The 27,449-nt window shown below is 36.7% G+C and overlaps 1 protein-coding gene across 1 annotated transcript in view; it reads left to right on the top strand.

Moving 5' to 3' along the window:
* Positions 1 to 27,449, top strand: part of TSBP1 (testis expressed basic protein 1) — a 155,717-nt gene that overhangs the window by 66,913 nt on the left and 61,355 nt on the right. The window contains exon 25 of the mRNA XM_049091970.1: positions 10,245 to 10,265. Within this exon, the coding sequence (XP_048947927.1) occupies positions 10,245 to 10,265 (21 nt within the window). The remainder of the gene's footprint in view (positions 1 to 10,244; positions 10,266 to 27,449) is intronic.

Raw genomic sequence — 27,449 nt, 5'->3', positions numbered from 1 at the left:
TACTAACGTCAGAGGAAAAGCTGTCAACACTTTAGTCAGAATTATATTTACTGTAGGTATTCTAGTCTTGCTTGTCTTCTATTTATTTTCTAAGAGTTTTTATTATGAATAAATTTGATACTTCTACATCTACTAAGATGATCACATGATTATTCTTTATTCCACTATTATCATGCTGACAGCAATTGAGCCTTTTGAGTGTTAAACTAATCTTGCATTTCTGAAATAAACCAGACTTGGTCATGATAACATATATGTGAAGGGGAGGGTTTGATTTAGTTTACTAATAATGTGTTTACGATTTTTACATTTTCATGAAAAATATTCACCTGTATCTTTCCTTTTGAAAAATGTCCTTATTCGGTTTTGGTATCCTGGATACTCTGGCTTCATAAAATGGAGGGGGAATTAGGTTTTTTCTATTACATGGAAGAGCTCGATCTCAAACATTTGGTAGATTCACTAATGTCACCATCTGGGTGTGGGGTATTTCTTATGAGATTTTTAATTAAGAGGCAATTACTTTAAATCTTGTAGAATTATTCAAATTTTGGTTTTTTTAATAAATTTATTTTTTATTGGTGTTCAATTTACCAACATACAGAATAACACCCAGTGCTCATCCCGTCAAGTGCCCCCCTCAGTGCCCATCACCCACTCACCCCCACCCCCCACCCTCCTCCCCTTCCTCCACCCCTAGTTCGTTTCCCAGAGTTAGGAGTCTTTATGTTCTGTCTCCCTTTCTGATATTTCCCACACATTTCTTCTCCCTTCTCTTATATTCCCTTTCACTATTATTTATATTCCCCAAATGAATGAGAACATATAATGTTTGTCCTTCTCCAATTGACTTACTTCACTCAGCATAATTCCCTCCAGTTCCATCCACGTTGAAGCAAATGGTGGGTATTTGTCATTTCTAATAGCTGAGTAATATTCCATTGTATACATAGACCACATCTTCTTTATCCATTCATCTTTCGATGGACACCGAAGCTCCTTCCACAGTTTGGCTATTGTGGACATTGCTGCTAGAAACATCGGGGTGCATGTGTCCCGGCGTTTCATTGCATCTGTATCTTTGGGGTAAATCCCCAGCAGTGCAATTGCTGGGTCGTAGGGCAGGTCTATTTTTAACTCTTTGAGGAACCTCCATACAGTTTTCCAGAGTGGCTGCACCAGTTCACATCCCCACCAACAGTGTAAGAGGGTTCCCTTTTCTCTGCATCCCATTTACAATTGCACCCAAAAGCATAAGATACCTAGGAATAAACCTAACCAAAGAGGTAAAGGATCTATACCCTAAAAACTATAGAACACTTCTGAAAGAAATTGAGGAAGACACAAAGAGATGGAAAAATATTCCATGCTCATGGATTGGCAGAATTAATATTGCGAAAATGTCAATGTTACCCAGGGCAATTTACACGTTTAATGCAATCCCTATCAAAATACCATGGACTTTCTTCAGAGAGTTAGAACAAATTATTTTAAGATTTGCGTGGAATCAGAAAAGACCCTGAATAGCCAGGGGAATTTTAAAAAAGAATACCATAGCTGGGGGCATCACATTGCCAGACTTCAGGTTGTACTACAAAGCTGTGGTCATCAAGACAGTGTGGTACTGGCACAAAAACAGACACATAGATCAATGGAACAGAATAGAGAATCCAGAAGTGGACCCTCAACTTTATGGTCAACTGATATTCGATAAAGGAGGAAAGACTATCCATTGGAAGAAAGACAGTCTCTTCAATAAATGGTGCTGGGAAAATTGGACATCCATATGCAGAAGAATGAAACTAGACCACTCTCTTTCACCATACACAAAGATAAACTCAAAATGGATGAAAGATCTAAATGTAAGACAGGATTCCATCAAAATCCTAGAGGAGAACACAGGCAACACCCTTTTTGAACTCAGCCACAGTAACTTCTTGCAAGATTCATCCACGAAGTCAAAAGAAACAAAAGCAAAAATGAGCTATTGGGACTTCATCAAGATAAGAAGCTTCTGCACAGCAAAGGATACAGCCATCGGAATCTTCATAGGGATTGCACTGAAACTACAGATGGCCTTTGGCAAAATGTACATTTTAATAGTATTTTTCCATTTTCTAAACACAAGATAACTTTCCACTTTATTTGCATCTTATTTAATTTTTTGCACTAATATCTTGTAGTTTTCAGTGTACACATCTTTCATATCCTCAGTTAAATTTATTCCTAAGTAATTGTTTTTAATGCTATTGTAAGTGAGATTGTTTCCTTTATTTCTTTTTTCAGACAATTTGTTATTAGTGTAAAGGAACACTACTGATTTTTGTAGATGAATTTTGTATCCTGCAACTTTACTAAATTTGTTGATTAGATCTAACAGTTTTTTGGTTGAGTCTTCAGGATTTTATATATGTATAAAATCATGTCACCAGCAAAATATAATTTTGCTTTTTCCTTTCCAACTCTGATGCCTTTTATTTCTTTTTCTTGCCTGACAATGGAAATCCTTGTCTTGTTCCTAATTTTAGAGGAAAAGCTTTCAACCTTTCACCATTAAGTATAACATTAGCTGTGCTGCAGGCTTATCATACATGGCCTTAACAAGATTGAGTTAAGCTCCCTCTATGCTAAATTTTGAGGTTTTATTGTGAATTGTGTTGAATTTTGTCAAATATTTTTTCTGCACCTATAGAAAGATTTTTCTTTCATTCTATATTCGATATAGATATGAATTTGACATATCACATTCATTGATTTGAATGTGTTGAACCATCCTTGCATCCCAGGAATAAATTCCACCCAACCTGGTGAATGCTGCTTTAATATGCTGCTGAATTCTTTTTGTTAGTATTTTATTGACAGTTTTTGCATCCATATTCATCAGAGACATGGACCTGTAGTTTCTTATCTCATAGTGTCATTTTCTGGCTTTGTAATCAGAATAACGCTGGCCTCATAAAATGATTTTGATAGTGTTCCTTCCTCCTTTATTTTTGGAAGAGTTTGAGAAGTATTGGCATTAATTTTTCTTTAAATTTTTGGTAAAATTCAACAATGAAGTCATCTGGTTCTGGGATTTTCTTTGTTGGGAGATTTTTTTTTATTTGATTCAATCACCTTACTAGTAATAAGTCTGTTCAGATTTTCTATTTCTCCTTGTTTTAATCTTGGTAGGTTACATGTTTCTAAGTATTTTCCCATTTCTTCTAGGTTGTCCAGTTTGTTGGCATATAGTTGTTCATAATAGCTTCTATAATCCTTTATATTTCTGTAGTACTAGATATAATGTCTTCTCTTTCATTTATAATCTTGATTTATTTTTTTAATTTTTTATTTATTTATGATAGTCACACACAGAGAGAGAGAGAGAGAGAGAGGCAGAGACATAGGCGGAGGGAGAAGCAGGCTCCATGCACCGGGAGCCCTATGTGGGACTCGATCCCGGGTTTCCAGGATCGCGCCCTGGGCCAAAGGCAGGCGCCAAACCGCTGCGCCACCCAGGGATCCCTATAATCTTGATTTAGGTCCTCCTTTTTTTTTTCCTAGGTTAGCCTAGCTTAAAGTTTGTCAATTTTATCTTTTCAAAGAACCAACTCTTAGTTTGTTAATACTTTCTATTGTTTTCCTGTTCTTCATTTCATTTATTTCTGATTTAATCCTTATTGTTTCCTTCCTTCTGCTAACTTTGAGCTCAGTTTGTCTTTTTATTCATAAGGGAATTGAGGTCATAGCTCACATCATTTTAGCACTGAAGAATATTCCATTGTATGTGTGTACCACAGTTCATTTACCCATTCACCTACTGAAGGATACCTTACTTGCTTCCAAGTTTTTTCAATGATGGATAGAGCTGCTATACATATTCATGTGCAGATTTCTGTGTGGATATGTTTCCAACTCCTTGGGGAATACCAAGGTACAGGACTGCCTGATCACATAGTAAAATTTCCATGAAATCATCAAGCTATACCAAAGGAAATATACCGTCTACATTCCCACCAACAATGAATTAGAGTTTCTGTTGTTCCACCTCCTTGCTACCATTTGATGATGTCAGAGGTTTTGCCCATTCTAACAAGTAGGCAGTGGTTTCTCGTTTTTTGTTTTTTTTTATTTACATTTTCCTGATGAGGCAGGATGTGGAGCACCTATTCATATATTTGTCATCTGTGTATCTTCTTTGGTGAAGTATCTATTCAGATTTTTTGTACATTTTCAACCAAGGTGTTCCTTTTTCTTATTATGAAGGTTCAAGAGTCCTTTGTATATTTTGGCTTGTATCAGATAGGTCTTTTGCAAAGACTTTGTCCCAATCTGTGGCCTATCAATGTCTTTCACAAAACAAAAAAAATTAATTTTAATAAAATACAGATTATCAATTATTTCTTTCATAGATGTGAAGTGTTATATCCAAAAACTTATCACCAAACCCAAGATAAATTCAAATATCTTTTTTGTTAGGCTGATTTTTACTACCTTTAACAATTTTTATCTTAGTACTCTTCTTTGAGCTTTTATTAGTTCTACTTCCCTAGAAGACATGTTTTAGACATCCAACTTGGTTTTCCTCCCTCCAGCTTTTGAGTGACATATGTTTCTTTACTTCTTCAGGAAAATTTGCTCTTAGCCATCAGATTAACTAACCAACTCTTAGGATTTCTCACCCATTGGCAATCACTATGCCATAGAAGTCATGGTAGGATGGGCTTTTATTATTGATTTTCTGTGTACAAAATGGTAAATTCTTGTTCTTATATTGAGATACAGAAAGGAAGTTTTCTTATTTCCATGTCCTCTCTTAGCTAACTCTTCCTTAAAAATAAGAACTGGGAGAAATCTGGCTCAGCACGATGGGTAGGATCAAGAATACTCTCCCAGGAACACAAATGAGTGGAAAAGAACAGCTTTTCCCAGTGTGCTTCACAGTTTTTCATATGCTACACTCTGCTAATGAACCAGGAAATCTTGATATTTTCCCCAGGCCACAAGAAAAGCTCTTAAATTAGTACTAACACCTCATCTCTACTATAGCTTCAAGGAAAAGTTTTTCCTACTCTTGCTCCGTGAAGATCTCTATAGAACCAGGAGTTTCAAAATTCCCCCATTTTCTAACAGCTGGCCTTCCTATGGCTATCAAATTGTTTTAGAGAGTAAAGTGGGAAGAATAGGGAGTCACAATGTACTCACATCATTACATGTCATCATTCTACATATTAAATAAGATAAATACTAAATATTGCTGAAGAGCAACAGAAAAGAGCCCACTGATTATAATTTGGCACATCAAGTCCTTTAGAATGAAATAGGTATCATGCTTAGGGAACAATGACCCATACTAAGATTATCAAGCAATTAAAGTGAACAACCTATACATTCTACATTTCTTTTTTCAGCTAAACAAATAATTGACTGTCTTGAATTCATTGAATTCAATTCCTTGAAATCTTGAATTTCCAGAGTTCCTGTTCTTAAGTCTTCCCCTCAGATAAACAGACCTAAGAAGTAAGAGGAAATACTTTCTTTTGGGTAAAATCATGCTTTAAATAATAGTTACACCAGAGAAGATACTCTGTGACCATCTGAAGACCCACTCAAAATATCCATAAGCAGGGGACATAACATTATGATGTGGAAAGAACTGAATTTATTTATTTTTTTATGGGAGTTCAATTTTCCAACACATAGCATAACACCCAGTGCTCATCCCATCAAGTGCCCCCCTCAGTGCTGATCACCAAGTCATCCCAACCTCCCGCCCACTTTCCCCTTTCCACTACCCCTTGTTCATTTCCCAGAGTTAGGTGTCTCTCATGTTTTGTCACCCTCACTGATATTTTCACTCATTTTCTCTCCTTTCCCCTTTATTCCCTTTCACTAACTTTTGTATTCCCCAAATGAATGAGACCATATAATGTTTGTCCTTCTCCGATTAACTTATTTCACTCAGCATAATACCCTCTAGTTTCATCCACGTAGAAGCAAATGGTGGGTATTTGTCCTTTCTAATGGCTGAGTAATATTCCATTGTATACATAGACCACACCTTCTTTTTTTTATTTGTATTGTATACTGTATTCTTTTTCTTTTATAAATTTATTTTTTATTGGTGTTCAATTTGCCAACATACAGAATAACACCCAGTGCTCATCCCGTCAAGGTCCCACCTCTGTGCCCGTCACCCAGAAGATTTTGATCTTGCTGAAGTTCCAATAATTCATTTTTTCTTTTGTTTCCCTTGCCTTTATGGATGTATCTTGCAAGAAGTTGCTGTGGCCAAGTTCAAAATGGATGTTGCCTGCGTTCTCTTCTAGGATTTTGGTGGATTCTTGTCTCACATTTAGAGCTTTCATCCATTTTGAGTTTATCTTTTTGTATGGTATAAGAGAATGGTCTAGTTTCATTCTTCTGCATGTGGCTGTCCAGTTTTCCCAGTACCATTTATTGAAGAGACTTTTTTCCAGTGGATAGTCTTTCCTGCTTTGTCAAATATTACCTGACCATAGAGTTGAGGGTCCACTTCTGGATTCTCTATTCTGTTCCATTGATCTATGTGTCTGTTTTTGTGCCAGTACCACACTGTCTTGATGACCACAGCTTTGTAGTACAACCTGAAATCTGGCATTGTGATGCCCCCAGCTATGGTTTTCTTTTTTAATATTCCCCTGGCTATTCAAATAGAGTTTTTTCTGATTCCACAAGAACTGAATTTAAAATCAGCAGACATTTCTCGTCTGACTCTGAATCCTTTTTAGGTTAATTATTTGGGAATATCAGTTAACCTCTCTAGGCCTTAATTTCCTAGTCTGTAAAATCTAAAGTATGCTATATTAGAAAATAGATGATTGATACCTAAGCTCTGAAACTCTGTTTATATTTTTATTACCGTTCTCAGGAACTAAGATTAAAAAAAACAAAACTCTCTTTGTAAATGGAAGATATCATTATCTGTGCATGGAACAAAGAGGGGAATGCTTTGATCCATTTTGTAAGCAAGAAAAGCATAAAACTGCTACCATACTGTGTCGGATTGTGGCAGTCTAGAGCCAATTTATTAGCCAGAGTGATAACAGAGGAAGAAGAAGGAAAAAGCCCATGCAAGTAAATGTGTCTACCCTTCCCCTTTCCATGATGATCTTCCACATTGTCAAGCACACCTGACTTGGGTGACTAAATAATAATAATAACAAAACAAAATACAATGGAAAATGAACAATTGGGGCAGCCCGTGTGGCTCAGCAGTTTAGCACCATCTTCAGTCCAGGGCCTGATCCTGGAGACCTGGCATCAAGTCCCACATCAGGCTCCCTGCATGGAGCCTGCTTCTCCCTCTGCCTGTGTCTCTGCCTCTCTCTCTCTCTCTCTCTCTCTCTCTCTTTCTCTCTTTCTCTCTCTCTGTGTGTGTGTTTCTCATGAATAAATAAATAAAATATTTTTTTTAAAAAGAGAATGAACAATTGAGCCATTGGCTTCACCAGAGGACAATTAACCTGGGTAATGAGATTATCCCTCAGTATTACTAAAGAGACTAAGCAAAATTTATAATGCAAACACTAGAATTTCTTGATCTGACTCTCCACTGGGCTATGATAGCCCTTTCTTCTACAACTTCATAGCGATGAGTCAGTAATCAGACCCCCAGAAAACTGATAGTCCCTTGATAAACTAGTACTTTTTAGTTTCTGCAAAAGTTATAGTGAATCTGGATTTCTTTGATAATTCTGATGGACTGAGAAGTTCTCTAGTTTTGTATTTTCTACAAGGAATGGGTTCTTTTTTGGAAATAAGGGTTATTTAAAGTATAATTTTCCAGTATAATTCAGCAAATATTAATTTATATCTATTATGCCAAGTTGTTAACATCAGTCTGTCTCTAAGGAACTCAGAAGTCATTTGAAGAAAACCATACATGTAACCATAAACTCCATGTAACCAACTAATAACTTCGTTATATCTCTTCATGAAAGTAAATAACCTGTGGAGAACAATTAGACTACACTTGATTATTAAGAAAGTTCTATTCCATCACATATATTTTTAAAAAATAGAAAGTCCCTTTTCCTTGCAAAGCACATAGATCATTCAACCATTGCCTTATTCAAAGAAATCAACTCTTTACAAATTAATAATACAAATTATATATCAGTACGATAATGATGTAAGAAATAATGCTAATAGCCCAATGGTAGCAATTTGAAATGTGTTCAAATCTGGAAAGGATAACAGCAAATCAATGTTTTTCTAACCAAATTAAGATTCATAAATATTAACTATAGTTTCTGGTTCTCTCACTCTGCTTTACTCAATATTATTAGGATGAGTTGATGTCACTGGCAACCCCACATCAAATGCCAGACATGAAAGAATTGGAACTGCTCCATACCCAATAAAATCTATGTAAATTTTCCTGTTCAATATTACAACAAAAAGAATAAACAGCAAGAGAAGCTGCCATAAATCCTTTCTGGATGGAGAAGTACCAAACATATTTACACATACATATGCATCCTACATGCATACATGTATATGTGTATATAATTTTATATGTTTCTTAAGTTGTAGAAATAAAACCTCTTAGTATTACTAATACTGCCTTTTCAACAAATAGTTTAGCAGACTTAGGATGGGGTGGTGTGAATGGAGTGAGAGTATGAGAGAAGAAATAAGATAGAACACGGGAAGAGGTAAAACATGAGACATTCCTAACTCTGGGAAACGAACAAGGGATAGTGGAAAGGGAAGTGGACGGGGGGATGGGGTGACTGGGTGACGGGCACTGAGGGGGGCACTTGACGAGATGAGCACTGGGTGTTATACTACATGTTGGCAAATCGAACTCCAATAAAAATTATATATATATATATATATATATATATATATATATATATATATATATATGGAAATTTAATATATGTAGTGTCTCCAAGGTTGCATTCAAATCCCAATTTCTTTTTGAAGAAAATTGTGGGGGCACCTGGGTGGCTCAGTCGGTTAAACCTCTACCTTAAGTGTCTGCCTTTGGCTCAGGTCATAATCTCAGGGTCTTGGGATCAAGCTGCACATCAGGTTTCCCTGCTAAGCAGGGAGTTTGCTCTCCTTGCCCTCTGCCCTTCCTCCCTGTTCATGCTCTCTCTCGCTCTCTCCTCTCAAATAAATAAATCTTTTAAAAAAATAAAGAGAATTGTGGGCTTGAAAAGAATCATAGGCAAAATAAACCCCACATTACTTTATATCTAAGGCAAATCATGATCATTTATTTTTATAAGCATTTTAAGGAGGAAAAAATGTCTACTTTTCTTTGTCCATGATAGGTACAGAAGGCAGTATTAATAACTATGGATGTTACAAAAAGCTCCATGTTCCTATATTTCATTCCCTTTCCCTTTTTGTCCAATATGATGAAAATGTGAATAAAGCAAGATTCACAAATTCTAATGCCTTAAACTTATAATGAAGTTTCAACCAAAGGCACAGAAAAATAGCCACGAATGTTGTTGCCCTCAATCTACTAAACTCAGGAAATCTGAAAAGAACCAGATTGGCACTATTCTTAAATTACAACAAAAGATACACAAGATGATTGATTCCATTGAAACTGACTTTTCTTTTTTTTTTTTTTTTTTTTTTTTTGAAACTGACTTTTCTATTCCAATACTATAGGTTCATTTTCTCATGTTCCTCACTAAAAAATAAAAATAGAATCCTTTTCCTTAATTAAAAATAAAGATTTGATCATTTGTAGCAAAACTTTCTGAACAAAAAATAGAAGTTACTTCCCCATTTCTCAGCAAATTTATAGAAATCTCGATAGCTCCTGAAATAAAAAAAGATGAAAGGAGGACAAAATGGATGCACACATTTCCCAAACCTATGACATTTTTACTATAAAGACCAAGAAGAGCAGATAAAGATGATGGCTCTAAAATAGTCTAGCTTTAAAAAGAATCTCCTCAAAAGGATTATCAGAGGAAAATGACAGATTGGGCCTCTTCCATAAAGAAAACCACACTCACATATTTATATTTGTATTCTGTGGAAGACAGAACCCTCAGCAAATCCTTGAACTCCCAGGAACTCCCTTAACTTGCTGGGCTTTAGTTTATTACTTCTTTGAAAAGGTTTTGATCTCTTTACTTACTATTATTTTCAATACTATAAGTTATACACAAAAATAGTATTAAAGAAATCTGGACTTTCCTTCCCATAGGCAAATGATACTTATATATTTATTTTTGTTTATATTTCAGAAAAGACAACAGAGCCCTGCAGTAAGTTTCTTTTTTCTCTGTTTATTTTCTATTTGTGATTCAGTATTAATTGTCTGGAAGATCTCTGACTCCTGGTGATATTACCAGTTTCATTCTATCATATTTAAATATGAGCTTCAAAATGAGTTCAGGGTTGGGGGAGTGGGAATGTGTGTTAGTTTAACAAGGCATTTACCTCAACTCCCTGCCTAAAATTCCATTGGAATGAAATAAAGAAATGGAAAAAGCATATACACAAAGGACAAGGAACATGAGGAAAAGATATGAGAGCAATTTGTAAGCGTTGAAAATTTTTGAAAGCAGATTACTGACAGAGAAGATAGAAGAAACAAGTACAAACAGTAGAGAAAAGAATGTCAATTTGAAATTCAGGAAAGGCTCATAAATTGAAGGCAGAAATACAGGGTGGAATGTCCAGTTAAAAATCTTTATCTGACTAGTTCCCATTCAAGATAGCAATATAGGAAGATCATGAACTCACCTTCTCTGACAGACACACTAAATCTATGGCTGTGTGTGTGGGGGGGGGGGGGTATGGAATGATTTCCTCTGAGGGGAAAAAAAGAACTGGTGAAGTAACCCCCTCACATGGGGTAAACCAGAGGGAAACCACATCAAAGTGAGTAGGAAAGGTTAAGACACAACACTGCCATATTTCCCACGCATTGAGGAGTAATCCATAATTGGGAAAGAACCCACAACCTGGAGCTTCTCCAGGAGGCAAAGGATTCATAACCCACATCAGCCCTACCAACCCAACTTTTAAGATCACCACTTGAGAGATGAGCCCCCAAAATACCTGGCTTTCAGGACCAATGGGGCTCATGCCCACAAAAACCAGATGTGGCCAACTGAGGAATGGCCTTAAAAGGGCACCCAGACTCATTGCTCCTACACCAGGAAAGACAGAAGCAGCCCTTTGAAATGTGCCCAGACATTATGTGAAAGAGACTCATTTTCTAGTTTTACAGTGTTGATCTGAGGTGCATGGGACTGCTGGATACTCTCTGGAGATGGAGACTAGTTACCACTATTTTCCTATTCTCCTTCCATCTTACTAGAGTCAATGGTTACCATCTTTTTCTCCCTCTTTTTTTCCTTTTCTTTTTTTTTCTTTTTTGACCCTCCTTTGGCCTCACTCCAACCAATGGGCACCACTAGTACCTCAGTTGTTTTTTCTGTATCTACTGACAGGTTTTGCTGCTGGCATCCAGAGGATGCCCCATGCTTGCCTGGCCCTGAAGACCATGGAGGCTTGCTTTCCTGGGTTCCATGAGCCCAAATTGGAGAATCAGCTCTAGGCAGACTACCTCTCTCAAGTCACTGCACAGACAGCAGAATGAAATAATACCTCCAGTCTTCCTCAGAAAGAGACCTATTTGCTTGTCCAGGAACTTTGGCCTGAGTTCTGGTTTGACACACTTTTAGGGGCCTACTGAAGTGCTCTCAGGGAATGGAGGCCAGTGAATATAATCTTTGTGCTTTCCCTCTGCCTTGCTCCAGTTCGCTGGTATTTTACAGAAAAGAGCCTATATCCTTCTCTGGCATCCAGATTTTTGTGGCTGCCAGGGAACACCTCTACATCACTTGGCTTGGGGGCCAGCAGGGCTTATGTGCACAGGTTCCACATTGAATGGAGAAAGAGCTCTTAAACAGCTAGTACCTCCAGCATAGCAACTGACAACACTCAGGAGCTCAATCATTCTGTGAAAGAAATCATTAGTTTATCATAATAGCCACAGCAAGAGTGGTAGACTTCTAGTTAAACAGACTGTAAACTTTTCCTGAAATTTCAGAGGACATACACTACCTTCAGAGTAACAGCATCTTTTGGTGGGGAGCTCTTATATAAGTCTAGTGTTCCTATTTTTATATCTGGTGTACTAGTTTTTGCAGCTGCTGACCAGGGGATACCTGTTGATCACCTGGCTTTGATGGGCAAAGGAGCTTGTTGTCCTGGGTCCCATGGGACTATAAGATTCAGAGACAGCTCCTGGTAGGCTATAATTTCCAGTGTACTGTACGGACCATATTGAAACACACCCCCAGCCTTTCTGTGAAAAAGGACTATTTCCAAGTCCTGGAACTTCAGACTTAAGAGAGGATATCAGCTTTGGCACACATCTAGAGGCTACAGAGGCACTCTCAGAAACATAGGCAAAGAATACCATCTCTATAATTTCCTTCTGCCTCACTACACCTCACCATTATCTCCACAAGGGAGCTTATACACTCCTCTAGATTACTGATTTTTACAACTGCTGCCCAGGAGATACCTCCAGACCACCTGGCCCTGAGGCCAGGAGGGCTTATACTTGTAGTCCTAATATATATATATATATATTTATATATATATATATATAAATATATATATATATATAAATTCAGAGTTGCTGCATGAGGATCTGGCTTCCAATCAGCCTGAATTTAGGTGGGCTGACTGCTGACATCCTCCTCTTTGAGACACTAACTGGTCTTGGCATGCTCTCAACTACTGGGAGCTATTAAAGTCAAATAGACTGCTTGCACAATCATAAAAGTTTGAGAGACAACCAAAAGCAAGGTTGAGTGATAAGGTTAATCTTCTACACAAAAGGACAAACCTTCAAGATTGTGAGAAGCGGTTAATGCATAGAAACCAACACAGAAAATTAAAGCAAAATGAAGAAAAAGAGGACTATGTTCCATATGAAAGAAAATGATAAAACCTCCGGAAAAAAAAAAAAACTTAATGAAACAGAGATAAGTAATTTATCCAATAAAGAGTTCAAAGCAATGGTCATACAGATACTCATCAAATTTGGGAGAATGAATGAATACATGAAAACTTCAGAGAAATAAAAATATATGGAAGTTACAAACAGCAGTGTCAAAACTGAAGAATGCCATAACTGAGTTAAAAAAAATATACTACAGAGGTTCAAAAGCAGATTAGGTGAAGCAGAAGAAAGGATCAGTCAACTCAAAGACAAGGCAGTTGAATTCATCTCATCAGAGCATTAAAAAGAAAAAAGAATGAAAAATATGTATATATTTGAATTTTATTTCTTAATCTAGTCTGAAATACTTTCACATAACAGAAATATTTAAACTATCTAGTGTAATAAATAGTCTAAATATTTAGGCATCTAGTGTAATTGCTCATGTATTCGTATTTTTAAAAATCATATTACTAATCAGTTTGCTAATGATGATGACCCCCATCTTTTTACATCTTTTTTCTTTTTTGCATTCTTTTGAAATAATTTTTTTCATAATTCTATTTTCCTCATCTCATAGCATGTTAACCACACATTATTTTACTAATTTTTTAGGGATTATCACAGAGATGACAATATTCATCCTTATCTTATAAAACTTTAATATAAATTAATATATTTTTAAAATATTTTATTTATTTATTTGAGAGAGAAAGAAAGAGTGAGCAGGAGGCAGACAGAGAGAGAATCTGAAGCAGACTCCATGTTAAGCACAGAGGCCAAGGCAGCACTGAATCCCATGACTGCAAGATTATGACTTGAGCAGAAACCAAGAGTCAGATGCTTTCCTGACTGAGCCACCCAGGTTCTCTGAAATTACTACATCTAACATTACAAATTAATAAGACAATTTAAGAAGTATAAGAACACTTGAACATGCTACTCCTTATTTATGCTTTCCTTGTCATGCTTATTAAAACTGCATTTACAGGGCCTCTGAGTAGCTTAGTTGTTAAGCATCTGTCTTCACCTTAGGTCATGATCCCAGAGTTCCAGGATTTAGTGCCACATCAGGCTCCCTGCTCAGTGAAGAGTCTATTTCTCCCTCTCCCTCTGCACCTCCCTCCCCCACTTGTCCTCTCTCTCTCTCTCTCTCATAAATAAGTTATATTTAAGTTTATTTTAAGCTTAAAATATTTTTCATATATATTTTTCATATATATTTGAAATATACATTTCATATATATTTTTCAGTTTTTTAAAATAAACTTAAATATAACTTACACTTAGCTGTCATCATTTCTACCTCTTTAAATTCTTACTTTAGAGAAATAAAGAAAATGGCAATCTCATCTCTAATTTAGCCAAATATTTGTTTGTGTTTGTTTTTCTGAGAATAGCTCAGAACAAACCAGTAAGCCCCTTTTCTGTCCTCTATCTCTAGTATCCTTGGTTTCTTAGTAAAATATATTTTTTTCTCTAGGTATCATGAATAACAGTCTTATAAACCCCTTCATTAAAAAATATAATTGCAAAATTGAAGTTAAATATAAAAATTTTTTAAACTTAATTTTCCTTCAAGAATCTTGAAATCACACCACATTGAAAGAAAAACTATTTTTAAAAGGCAAAACCTAGGCACATCCAGGTGGCTCAGTTGGTTAAGCATCTGCCTTCAGCTCAGGTCATGATCCCAAGGGCCTGGGATTGAGCCCTGCCTCAGACTCCCTGCTCAGCAGAGTCTGCTTCTTCTTCTCCCTCTGCCCCTCCCCCCGCTCATTTTCTCTCTCTCTCTCTCTCAAATAAATAAATAAAATCTTTTAAAAATAATTTAAAAGGTAAAACCTAGAAGTCTAAAAAAGGTGATAGAAACCATAAGTAGATGAAAATTTAAAACAAAAATGTTAAAGCTTAAAAAGTACAAACACAGTTAATCACACTAAAAGCTAAGTTAGTTATTACTTATATATACGATATACAAAAGCTTCTATATGATATACAAAACATCAACCATTAGTAAATTCAAGAGATCTATTCCTAAACTGCAGAAGCCAGATTGACCCAGGATTATGTGGTACCAGGTAACATTTCAATCAGAGATGTAAAGACGTGGCTGAGGAAAAGATAATTTCTAAAAACATTGTTTAAATAAGTCCATATACATCATCTCCTCCATTCCCCTCCATCAGGCTTCCCCACTGTACACACAACATACGAGAGTAGAAGAAAAGGACTTTATCCTCAGGACAGTTTGGAATCAGAGGAATCCTAGATACAAGGCCTCCATGTACAGAAAAAACAGAGAAGCTTCCTGATAATAGAGAGCAAAATAATAGTCCGCAACTTATATTCTTTCCCCAAAATACTCAAAGAATTTTAACAGTTTTATTACCCATACATGAGAGTACACGACCCTGCAAAGGAGAAAATGAACTATCCTAGAAGAAAGACCTACAGATTCTGATATTGAAGGTTACACAGAGAAAGCCAAGTGACCTGGGTGACAATCACTATCCATATACACATGATCAACTATTTAGTATTAAATTCTTCCAGTGTACTTCAGTGATCACTAGATATTGCAGAACAGATTTTACCTTGAAAATGAAGAACCTATTATGCAGAGAACAGGTAATTGCAGGAAATCAAGAAAACTCAGAAAAAAAGAAAATTTTTTTTATTTGTTTAAGACATCTAAGAAGTTACTGATCTCTTGAAAAAAGGACAGGGTGATATAAAAAAGTGACATTCAGAGAACAAAAATGAGCTACCAAATATTAAAAATATGAGCAATTGGCATTAATATTCTATAAAATGGTTCGAAGATGATGTCAAAAGAAACTCCTAGAAGATAAAATGAAGCAAAAAATAAACAAAAAAGCAGAAAATGGTAATAGAAAGAAAATTAAAATAATAGTTCAAGATGATGTACTGTACAATAATAGGAGTGCCAGACAAAAGATTCTGTTTTTAATGGTGAGAGGAAAAAAGGATAGAGAAAAGCATGAGAGATCAAAATTGAAAAAACCCAGTGTTTTTTAAAAGAAAAAAAAAGAAAAAGAAAAAGCTCACTAAGTGCTCTGCACAATGAACAGTGAAAAAAAAAGCACATGTCAAATTACAGCATTTATTTTCAAAATATGCTGAGAATGAAGAAAAATTGACACTTACAAAAGATCAACAATCAGAATGTCATCATATTTCTCAAAAATGGAATCTAAGAAACGGAGCAAATGCATCCTAATTCTAAAATACTTCCAATGGATTACCTGCCAAGGAAATCTATCAAGCAAATATAAAAATTGTATGATTTAAGTTCTCAAAATTTTAATCTTCCATGCATTCTTTCTCCAGGAAAAAGTAGAGAATATACTCCATCAAAACAAAGAACATAAACCAAGGAAGAGGAAATGAAGAAATCCCAAAACATGCAATTTAGTACAGAAGGTCAAAATGTGGATTCCTAATTGTGATAGTATTTTGATATGCCACATAGGCTAGACATAGTACCAGATATTCAATTGAACACTAATCTAGGCGTTGCTGTAAAGGTACTTTGTGATTAAAGTCTGTAACAGGTTGGCATTAGGTAAGAGTTTATCCTAGAAAATCTGGTGATCCTGATTCAATCTGTTGTATGGCCTTTAAAAGCAGAGTTGACTGACAGCCAAAGCAGGAATCAGAAGAGTCTGACTCACAGAGAGACCTAAGACCTTGGCTAGTTAATAATGGTGTCCCTAAAGATGAAACGGATGGGGCAGCCCCGGTGGCTCAGCGTGTTTAGCGTCGCCTTCAGCCCGGGGCGTGATCCTGGAGACCCAGGATCGAGTCCCACGTCAGGCTCCCTGCATGGAGCCTGCTTCTCCCTCTGCCTATGTCTCTGCCTCTCTCTGTGTATCTCTCATGAATAAATAAATAAAATCTTTAAAAATATATATTAGTATGTCAGAAGTAGAAAACAATTCCACTAATAATGCAAAGCCTTTCACCTTAGCAAAATTTCATGGGGTGCAAATCTGTGGGGCATGTCAAGATATATCTTTCATGATGATGAATAAGTTACTGCCTCTAGTTCCTCCTACCAATGGAAAAAAAAAAGCATAATGCCTAGGGGACCTCTTTGTATTTCAAAGGCAACATGATACCCATTTGGGTATGCTGCATTGGGTCACTTACAGAATGACTTGAAAAACTGCTAGTTTTGAGTGGGAGTCAGAACAAGAAAAGGCTAGGCAATAGATCCAAGCTTCTATGCAAGTTGCTGAGCCACTTAGGCCTTATGATCCAGTAGATATGATGTGCTTGAAGTATTAGTGGCAGATAGAAATGCTGTGTGGAGCCTTTGGGAGGCTCTTAGGATTTTAAAATAAGTATCTGCCATCCTCTGCAAATAATTATTCTCATTTTGAGAAAAAGCTTTTGGATTGCTACTGAGTATTAGTAGAAGCTGAATGCTTAACCGAGGGCTACCAGGTTGCCATGAGATCTGAGCTGCCTATCATGAACCAGCTGTTGTCTGAACAACCAGCCCATAAAGTTGGACATGCACAATGGCTCTATTGCCCCTTTCTTAGACATCCTTGAAGGAACGTGAAGGGAAGTCCTTTCAGTGGGCAGAACTTCAAGCAGTACACCTGATTGCTCATTTTGTCTGAAAGGGGCAATAGTCAGATATTAAAGTCTATGTAAATTCATTGGCTGTAGCCAAAAGTTTGACTGGATGATCAGGGACTTGAAATGAACACAGGAATTGGTAACAAAGAGATCTGAGAAAGAAGGATGTGGATAAATATCTCTGAATAGGAAAATAATATAAAGATATTTCTGTCCCATGTGAATGATCACCAGAGTAACCTCATCAGAAAAGGATTTAAATAAAATAGAGGGAACCACTCTGTGGATACCAGTTATCCTTCTTTGCCCAGTGAAACCATAAGCAAAGTGATCATGGTAGCAGGTTATGCATGTGCTCGGCAACATGGGTGTTTACTCATCAAGGCCACCTAGCTACAGCCACTGCTAGCTGCTCAATTTGCCAGTAGGAGAGAACAGCATTGAGTCTATAATGCAGCACCATGCTCCAGGGTGATTAGCCAGCTAAGTGCTGGCTTGTTAAATGCACTGAACTATTTACACCATGGAAGGAGTAGCACTTTATTTTTACTGGGATAGTTAATTACTGTGGATATGATTTGTCTTCCCCATATAGAATAATACCATCAGTGGACTAATAAAATGTCTCATCCACCACCATGGTTAACACACAGCATAGCTTCTGATTAAGAAATTCACTTCACAGTAAACGAAGTCTAGCAATGGGCCCATTCTGAATTCACTTGTACTGTCATATTCCCCATTATCTTAATGCAGCTAGCTTGGTAAAAGAATATAAGGTATTAAAGGACTCAGTTACAGTGCCAACTAGAAGACAATACCTGGTCCTGATGAGGCAATGTCCTGTAGAATGTTATATATACTCTAAATCACAGTCCAATATACAACCAGGAATTAAATGGAATTGGCTTCACTCACTATTACTCCTAGTGATCCACGAGTAAAATGTTTGCTTTCCATTACCATGAATTTAGGCTTTGCTAATCTAGAGGTCATGGATCCAAGAATAATGCTTCCATAAGGACACAACAATTCCACTGAACTAGAAGCAAAGAACATCAACTGTTGACTTTGGGTTCTTCATGCATTTCAATCAAAAAGCAAACAAAAAAATGTTATTCAAACATGAATACAAATGTTGCTGGAAAAGTATTTTGTAGATGTGATTCAAGTTCATAATTTAATTCTAAGTAAGAGAGATTATAGTAGATGATTTGAGTGGACCTGATTCAATCAGCTGAAAGGCCGTAAGAGTACATCTGAGGCTTCCCTAATGAAGAAGAAATTCCCCTATGGACAATAATCTCAGACTGAGCCTACGTATTCCAGCCAGTCCCAACAGCTGGCCTACTTTTAAATTATCAGAATTGTCAAGCCAGCTCACACAATCACATAACCCAGTTGCTTAAAAGAAAGCTCTAGTGTACACACACACACATACACACACACAGAGGAATATTACTCAGCCATGAAAATAATGAAATATTGCTATTTGCAACAAAATGGGTGGATCTTAAGGGTATAATGCTAAGTGAAATAAGTCAGTCAGAGAATGACATATATCATGATTTCACTCATATGTTGAATTTAAAACAAAACAAGTAAACAAAAAACCACATAGAGACAAACAATTAAATATAGAGAAAAAACTGGTAGTTACCAGGAGGGAGATGGGTGGGTGGATGGGTTAAATAGATAAAGAAGATTAAAAGTACACTTCTTAGAACTGAGAAATATATAGAATTGTTGACTCATTATACTGCACACCTGAAACTAATATAACAATAAGTGGATAAAAATAAGGTACATACTTGTTGCTCATAGTTGGAAGACAATGTGTGTTATACAAATTTGGGAAATCATGAAATATCATATGGACATTTTACAACTAAATATTAGTTCTAGAACCCCGACTCCCAAAGAGTGTAAGTTAAAAGGAAATAGGAGGTTTCCCTTGGAAACACATTAAATTTAAAGAAAATATTTTTTCAAAGGCAAAACTATAGTATCTAAAAAGTAGCAGAGAAATAAGCAGATGAAAATTTGAAACAAAACTATTAAAGCTGTAAAGCAGATGGATGAATAATCAATAATTCAGCTATTCACAAAACATGAATCCTAAGGAAATTTAGGAGGCTAATTGTAAAGACTAGAACCAGAAGGCTCAGGATTTTCAGGTACCAGATAACATTTCAGACAAGCATGTGAGGGTGGATATTAAGACAGGATGGTTAGCTGAAAGTTTGTTAAAACAGTTTTACATAAATCATCTCTTCCACTCCTCTTAGTCACCCATCTACTTTGGTCTCACATGGTAGAGTAGAAGAAAAATGGTTTATGCCTAGGAAAGGTTAGATCAAAGGAACCCTAGATATAGGGATTTCCTATACAGGCAAAATCAGGGTGACACCTGATAGCAGAGGGACAATTATAAGAGGGTAGATCCCACATTTTTCCCCCAATGTATTCAGAAAACTCAGAAAGTATAGATAACCCATATTTAGAGAAAATGAACCACCCCAGAGAAAAGACAGACAGATTCTTATATGAAAGGCCATTTAGATAAACCTGACTAGCCGGGGTGGTAATTTGTAGTTAGGCACATAAGATCAGTTACTTAGTTTAATTTTTCAATATAAATGGACTTCCAGGTATCATAAGACATTGTAAGACAGACTCAAAACCAAAAGACCAAAAACAAAACACTCAAAACCAAGATTGTAGACTTAAACCATCATACAGTAAAAAGGAAATTAGGGAAACCAAGAAAATTTGGAGAAAACTGTAAAATTTTTAAAATGTATTTTAGATACATAAAATAATTCACTCATAAATCAACAGATTATATAAAGTACATTAAAGGAAAAAGATATGATATTTAAAATATGTGAAAATGACATACTAATAATCTATAAGATGATATAGCTATTTAAAAAAAGAGCTTACTTCTTAAAAAAAGAGTAGAACAGCATGATTTCAGGTTCCCTAGGGTCACTAAAAGATTAGGCGGGTGCCTAAGTGTGTCAGAGTTTCCAAACATCGGGACAGGGAAGCCAGCTGAAAAGAGCGAGTTAGGTGCTAGCTTTCTGCTTGATGTTGCCATAAACTATGAACTGCTGCATGGTCGAGTGACCGCTTTACAAGCAGTATCCAGCAAAAGGCAGAAGCGTGGCAAGACTCCCCTCTTTCCCCTAGGAGGAATGGCACAAGTGGGCACCACAACAGTCCATAACGTTTGGAGACTGGAAACTGGACTCCCATGCCTGAGTGAGATAAAAATGCTTGGTCACAGGCTGGGTAAACAAAGAGGACAGAAACCAGAGAGACAAGAGTTGATTGACTGCTTTTCTATGAGGGCTCACTGACAAGTAAGGGGAGTGAAATTTCAGCTCCAAAGCTAGAGATCAGGGTGCTGCCATTTTCATCCCCCACCATCGGTGCTGAAAGCCCTCAGGGAGCAAAATAGTGCCACATAGAGCAATTTGGAGCCACTTAAATGAGCTCAGCTCCCTGGCAAGGGGGGGCACATTCTACCGGGGCTAGTACACCTAAGAATCAGTGCAACAGGCCCCTTGCCCAGAAGCCCCGCGGAACAACCGGTGAATACCAAGTTTACAGATCATAGAGAACTAAAAAACCTTCAGCTCTTGGGGAAAACAGCATATACCATTTGTGGTCTTTTTTTTATTATTATTCCTTAGTCTTTCAGAGGTTTTTTTTTTTTCAGTTCTTTTCTATTTTTAATATTTTATTTATTTATTTGAGAGAGAGAGAGGGACAGCGAGAGAGAGAGAGAGAGAGCAGAGAGGAAAGGGAAAAGCAGACCCAGGAATAAAACCTTCCCACTGAACAGGAAGCCCACCATGGGGTTCCATCCCAGGACCCTAGGATCATGACCTGAGCTGAAAGCAGACACTTAACCAATGGAGATACTCAGGCACCCCTCAGCTATTGTCAATTCTGTCAATTTTCTTTTAGTTCTCTTAAAATTTTTATTTTTAATGTATACATTATATAATGCATATATACATTATTTTTTGTTTCATTTCATTGTATTTTATTTTTGTATATATATAGGTTTCTCTTTCTTTCCTATTTTGCAATCTAGTTTCTTTTAACAAAGACCAAAATACATCCAGATCTAGTTTATTGTTTTCTTCTGTTTTACTTCTTGTCTGATTTTTTTTCTTAATTTGTTTTTTTCTGTTTTCTTCTGCTTCGTTTTGTTTGTATTTTTCTGGTGGTGTTGTTGCTATTTTTGTCTTTTTTTCTCTTTCATCTACTCTCTTCTGGATATAATGACAAAATGAAGAAACTCACCCCAAAAGAAAGAACAGGAGGTGGTACTCACTGACAGGGATTTAATCAATACGGATATAAGTAAGATGTCAGAACTAGAATTCAAAACAATAATAAAGATACTAGCTGGGCTTGAAAAAAAAGAATAGAAGACAGTAGAGAATCTCTTACTATAGAAATAAAAGAACTAAAATCTAATCAGGCTGAAATTAAAAATACTATTACTGAGTTGCAGTCAAAACTGGATGCTCTACTAGGATGAACGAGGCAAAAGGGAGAGTTCATGATATAAAAAATAAAATGATGGAAAAGAACGAAGATGAGAAAAAGAAAACTACTTATTCACAAAGGGAGAACTGGAGAAATCCGCAATATCATAAAGTAAAATATCTGAATAATAGGGGCCACAGGAGGGTAAAGGGTTTATTTGAACAAATTAGAGCTGAGAACTTCCCTAATCCAGGGAAGCACATGCATTCAAGTCCAGGAGGCATAGAGAACCCCCATCAAAATCAATAAAAATAGGTCAAGCCTGACATACAATAGTGAAGCTTGCAAATTTCAGAGATAAAGAGAAAATCCTGAAAGCAACTCAGAACAAGAGGTCCTTAACCTACAAGGGTAGAGAAACATGTTTCTGGCACCAGACTGTCCACAGAGACCTGGCTGACCAGAAAGGACTGGCATGATATACTCAAGGTGCTAAATGGGAAAAATATACAGCCAGGAATACTTTATCCAGCAAGGCTGTTATGCAGAATAGAAGGAGAAATAAAGAGCTTCTGGGACAAACAGAAACTAAAAAAATTTGTGAACACTAATCCAGCCCTGCAAGACGTATTAAAGGGAATCCTTTGAGCTAAGAGAAAGTTGAAAAGTAAAAAAGACTAGAAAGGAATCTGCAGAAACAGTGACTTTAGGGTCACCTGGGTGGCTCAGTGGTTGAGCATCTGCCTTTGACTCAGGTTGTGATCCTGGGGTCCAGGGATTGAGCCCCACATCAGGCCCCCTGAAGGGAGACTGTTTCTCCCTCTGCCTATGTCTCTGCCTCTATCTCTGTGTCTCTCATGAATAAATACATAAAACCTTAAACAAAAAAAAAGGAACAGTGATTTTATAGGTAATAAAATGGCACTAAATTCATATCTTTCAATAATTACTCTGAATGAACTAAATTCTCCAATCAAAAGACACAGGATATCAGATTGTATAAAAAAACAAACAAACAAGAGTCCTCCATTTACTATCTATAGGAGTCTAATCTAGACCCAAAGACACTTCTATATTGAAAGTGAGGGGGTAGAGAGCCATTTATCATGCTAATGGACATCACAAGAAAGCTGGAGTGGCAACTCTTATATCAGACTAACTAGATTTTAAACCAAAGACTGTAACAGATGAAAAAAGACACTATATCATAATAAAAAGGTCTATCAAACAAGAAGATTAAACAATTATAAATATTTATGCCACTAACTTGGGAACAGCCAATTCTATAAACCAATTAATAACAAAAGTAAAGAAATACAATGATAATAATACAATAATAGTAGAGAATGTTAACACCCCACTCACAGCAATAGACAGATCATCTAAGCAGAAGACCAACAAGGACCAGATTAACTTCACAGATATACTCAGAGCATTTCATCCTAAAGCAGCAGAACACTCACTATTTTTGAGTGCACATGGAACATTCTCCAGAATAGATCATATACTGTGTCACAAATCAGGTCTTTTTTCTTTTTTTCTTTTTTTCTTTTTTTCTTTTTTCTTTTTTCTTTTCTTTTCTTTTCTTTTCTTTTCTTTTCTTTTTTTTTTTTTTTTTTTTTTTTTTTACAAATCAGGTCTTAACAAGTACCAAAATATTGAGACTATACTATGTATATTTTCAGACCACAATGCTTTGAAACTTTGACTTAATCACAAGAGATAAGTTGGAAGGAACACAAACACATGGGGTTTAAAAAATATCCTACTAAAGAATGAATAGGTCAACCAGGAAATTTAAAAAAACTTTTAAAAAATACATGGAAACAAATGAAAAGGAAAACAACAATTCAGAACCTTTGGGATGCAACAAAGGTGGTCCTAAGAGGGAAGGATATAGTATAGCAATACAAGCCTTCCTCAATTAACAATAAAAGTCTCGGGGTGCCTGAGTGCTTAAATGTCTGTCTTTGGCTCAAGTCATGATCCCAGAATCCTGCTTCTCCCTCTGCCTCTGCTGCTCCCCCTGCTTGTGCTCCCTCTGCTTGGGCTCTCTCATTCATCGTCTTTCTCTCTCTTTCTCTCTCTCCCTCTCTCAAATAAATAAAATCTTTAAAAAAAAAAAGAAACAATTCTCGAACATACAACCTAATCTTACACCTAAAGGAGCTGGAAAAAGAAGAACAGAAAATAAAGCCTAAATCCAGAAAGAGAAGAGAAATAATAAAGATTAGAACAGAAATCAATGGGGGGATCCCTGGGTGGCGCAGCGGTTTGGCGCCTGCCTTTGGCCCAGGGCATGATCCTGGAGACCCGGGATCAAATCCCACGTCGGGCTCCCTGCATGGAGCCTGCTTCTCCCTCTGCCTGTGTCTCTGCCTCTCTCTCTCTGTGTGACTATCATAAAAAATAATAATAATAATAATAATACCACGGATTTAAAAATCACTGTTAGGGCTCCTGGGTGGCTCAGTCAGTTAAGCAGCCAACTCTTGATTTCAGCTCAGGTCATGACCTCAGGGCCCTGGGATAAAACCCTGAGTTGGGCTCAATTCCATAAAAAAACAAAATATTGTTAATATGAAGGTGAAATAAAAAGCAATTTCAGGCAAAAAAAAAAAAGGTAAATTAATTGAAAGATTCCTACTAAATATCCTAGATGAAAGTCTCAAAAATGCTGTAAGGAATATCAAACCTGAAAATATAAATACATAGATAATCTTAATAACTACTGACTGCAAAACAATAACATCCTGAAGGTTTTTAACTTAGATGCTGATGTTCATTTGTGTATATTTAAAATAAATGAGAGTAATAACATAAAGTAGAGACAGGGATAAATAAAGTTTACTTGTTTTATACATGCAAGTAAAAATACTATTTTTATTAAACTTTGATAAAACAAGGTTACAATTTTTATTCTCTATAAAGAACTAGTAAAATACTACAGTAATATAAAATACCAAGCTAAAGAAGCAGAACATGAAAAAATTAAAAGTCCACCATCATAAAAGAAGAGGAGAAGAAAGAAGTGAAGAATTAGCCAGAAAGGGAAGGAGGGAAATGAGCTAGGGAAGGACAGAGAAGTATTACAGGTACTATGGGGAAAGCATAGCAAGATGATATTAAACTCATTTATATCATAAATTCCTTGAATTACAAATGGATCAACTGCTTCCATTTAAAAGACTAGGATAATCTGACTAGATAAATAAAAATATAAAATAATACCCATATATACACTTACAAGTGACAAATCTAAAATATGAAGGCAGCAAAAGATTGGAAAATTAAAAGATGAAAAAACACCACAGAAACTCTAACCTAAAGAGAATGGTTACCGATATATCTATTGCAGAAATCTAAGGCAAAAAGCATTATTAGCGATTAAGATCACATAATGCGAGTAGGTTTAATTGGCCAGATAAATACAGCAATTCTAAACTTGTGTAACAGGTGCCCTTAAACGATCACAGACCCTGCGCAGCAGAAACTCTGGCTATAACTTTTGATTCCCTAAAAACTTAGTAGCCTGTTGACCTGAAGCCTCATCGATATCATACAATTAAACACATATTCTGTATATTATACATATTATATACTATATTCTTACAATACAGTAGGCTAGAGAAAAGAAAACTTTATTAAGTAAAACCATAAGGAAGAGAAAAACATTTACAACAGTCTACCGGAAAAATCCAGGAATAGAGCCCTGGCAGGCTGGGAGCAGAACCGCAACTTCGGGGGGGTCCCTGCTGGCCTGGCCGCCTACAGTAACCGACCTGCCAGGCCCAGGCAGAGCCAGTCCAGGGAGCAGAGGAAGCCATAGTGGGCAGGAGGCCACAGAGGCGCACATGCTGGGGCCCCAGGAGGGGACTGTTCAGGGGGATCCTCCACCGCGGTCCCCAAGACCTGGTAGCCACGCTGGGCTTCCACTGCCAGGGAGAGCACTGGGACAGGCTCCAGAAATGCAGAAGCTCACCTCGGAGGGGGCCACCAAGCTGTGGCTGGACACATTGCATTACCAGGGCCCCGTAGAGCACACCATGGTGGAGCAGTCCTCTCAAATTGTGGCCTCACCACAACTGCACATCTTTGACTCAACTGCAGAATTTTCAAGAAGATACATACTTCATTGTTCCAGCTTCTGAAGGGAGCCCAGAGAGTAACTACATACATAGTCAACACAGAAAGCACAGCACACCTTCTGTGTAAGAGATGGGATGTTCAGAGCTTTTCCACTCACCACTCAGACCCTGGAGGCTTTTCAATACCCCACAATGCTGAAATTGAGGGCATCACCTGGAGTGTGGTCATTGAGGAATTCAATGGTAGCAACTGGAAAAAGACCAGAAAGGGCCCGAAGACCATCAAGATCATATCTAAACACTGAACTCTTGCTTTCCCTTACTGAAAAGGAGGAATAATTGGTGCAGCAACTTTGATGTGCCCACTGCACCCTGCTGGTGCTCATCAGTGTGACTGACCCAGGCTGCTGGTCCCCCTGGCATGCAGCCATTTCAATCTCTAGAGTTTGCTCCAGATATCAGTTTCCTTAGGTAGCTCTTTGTCCTTCCTCAGCCCAGATTTTAACGTAGGCTAGTTGACCTCCTTCTTTCTCTTCCCAGCTTTTGTGTGATCTTTTAGAAAATTAAATATTTTTAACAATAAAGCAAAAAGAAAAAAATCTATGTATAAGTGGACTCATGCAATTCAAACCTAGGTTGTTCAAGGCTCAATTATATATATAATAACATAGCCTCAAATATAGATAAAACAAACTATGAAAGCATGAAAAGAGAGCAATCTATAATCATTTAGATTTAAATTTTTCACCGTCACTAGTTAGTAAGTACACACAGGCACACACAGAATATAAAAGCTTTAAAATGATTAACAAATTTGATACCATAAAGGAGGGGCAGCCCGGGTGGCTCAGCAGTTTAGCGCTGCCTTCAGCCCAGGGCCTGATTCTGGAGACCTGGGATCGAGTCCCACGTCGGGCTCCCTGTGTGGAGCCTGCTTCTCCTTCTGCCTGTGTTTCTGCCTCTCTCCCTCTCTCTCTGTCTGTCTCTCATGAATAAATAAATAAATAAAAATCGATACCATAAGGGAATATAGAATCCTACATTGTACAATAGCAGATGTATAATTTTCAAATGTAAACAGAATGTTTTTAAAAATTGACCACATTCTAAGTCATAGATCAAGCTTTAACAATTTTCAAAGAGCAAAAATTACAAAGTATATTTTCTGTCACATTGTCACAACCAAATTAGATTTATTTCAATATCCAAAATTGCTTTATATAAAATATCAGTCAATGTGATTCACCACCTATGTTAGATAGAATGATGCTCCT

Source organism: Canis lupus, chromosome 12, assembly GCF_003254725.2.
Source record: "Canis lupus dingo isolate Sandy chromosome 12, ASM325472v2, whole genome shotgun sequence".
Lineage (NCBI taxonomy): Eukaryota > Metazoa > Chordata > Mammalia > Carnivora > Canidae > Canis > Canis lupus.
Note: the sequence above shows the minus strand (reverse complement) of the source record. Positions and strands in the feature narration are given on the sequence as shown.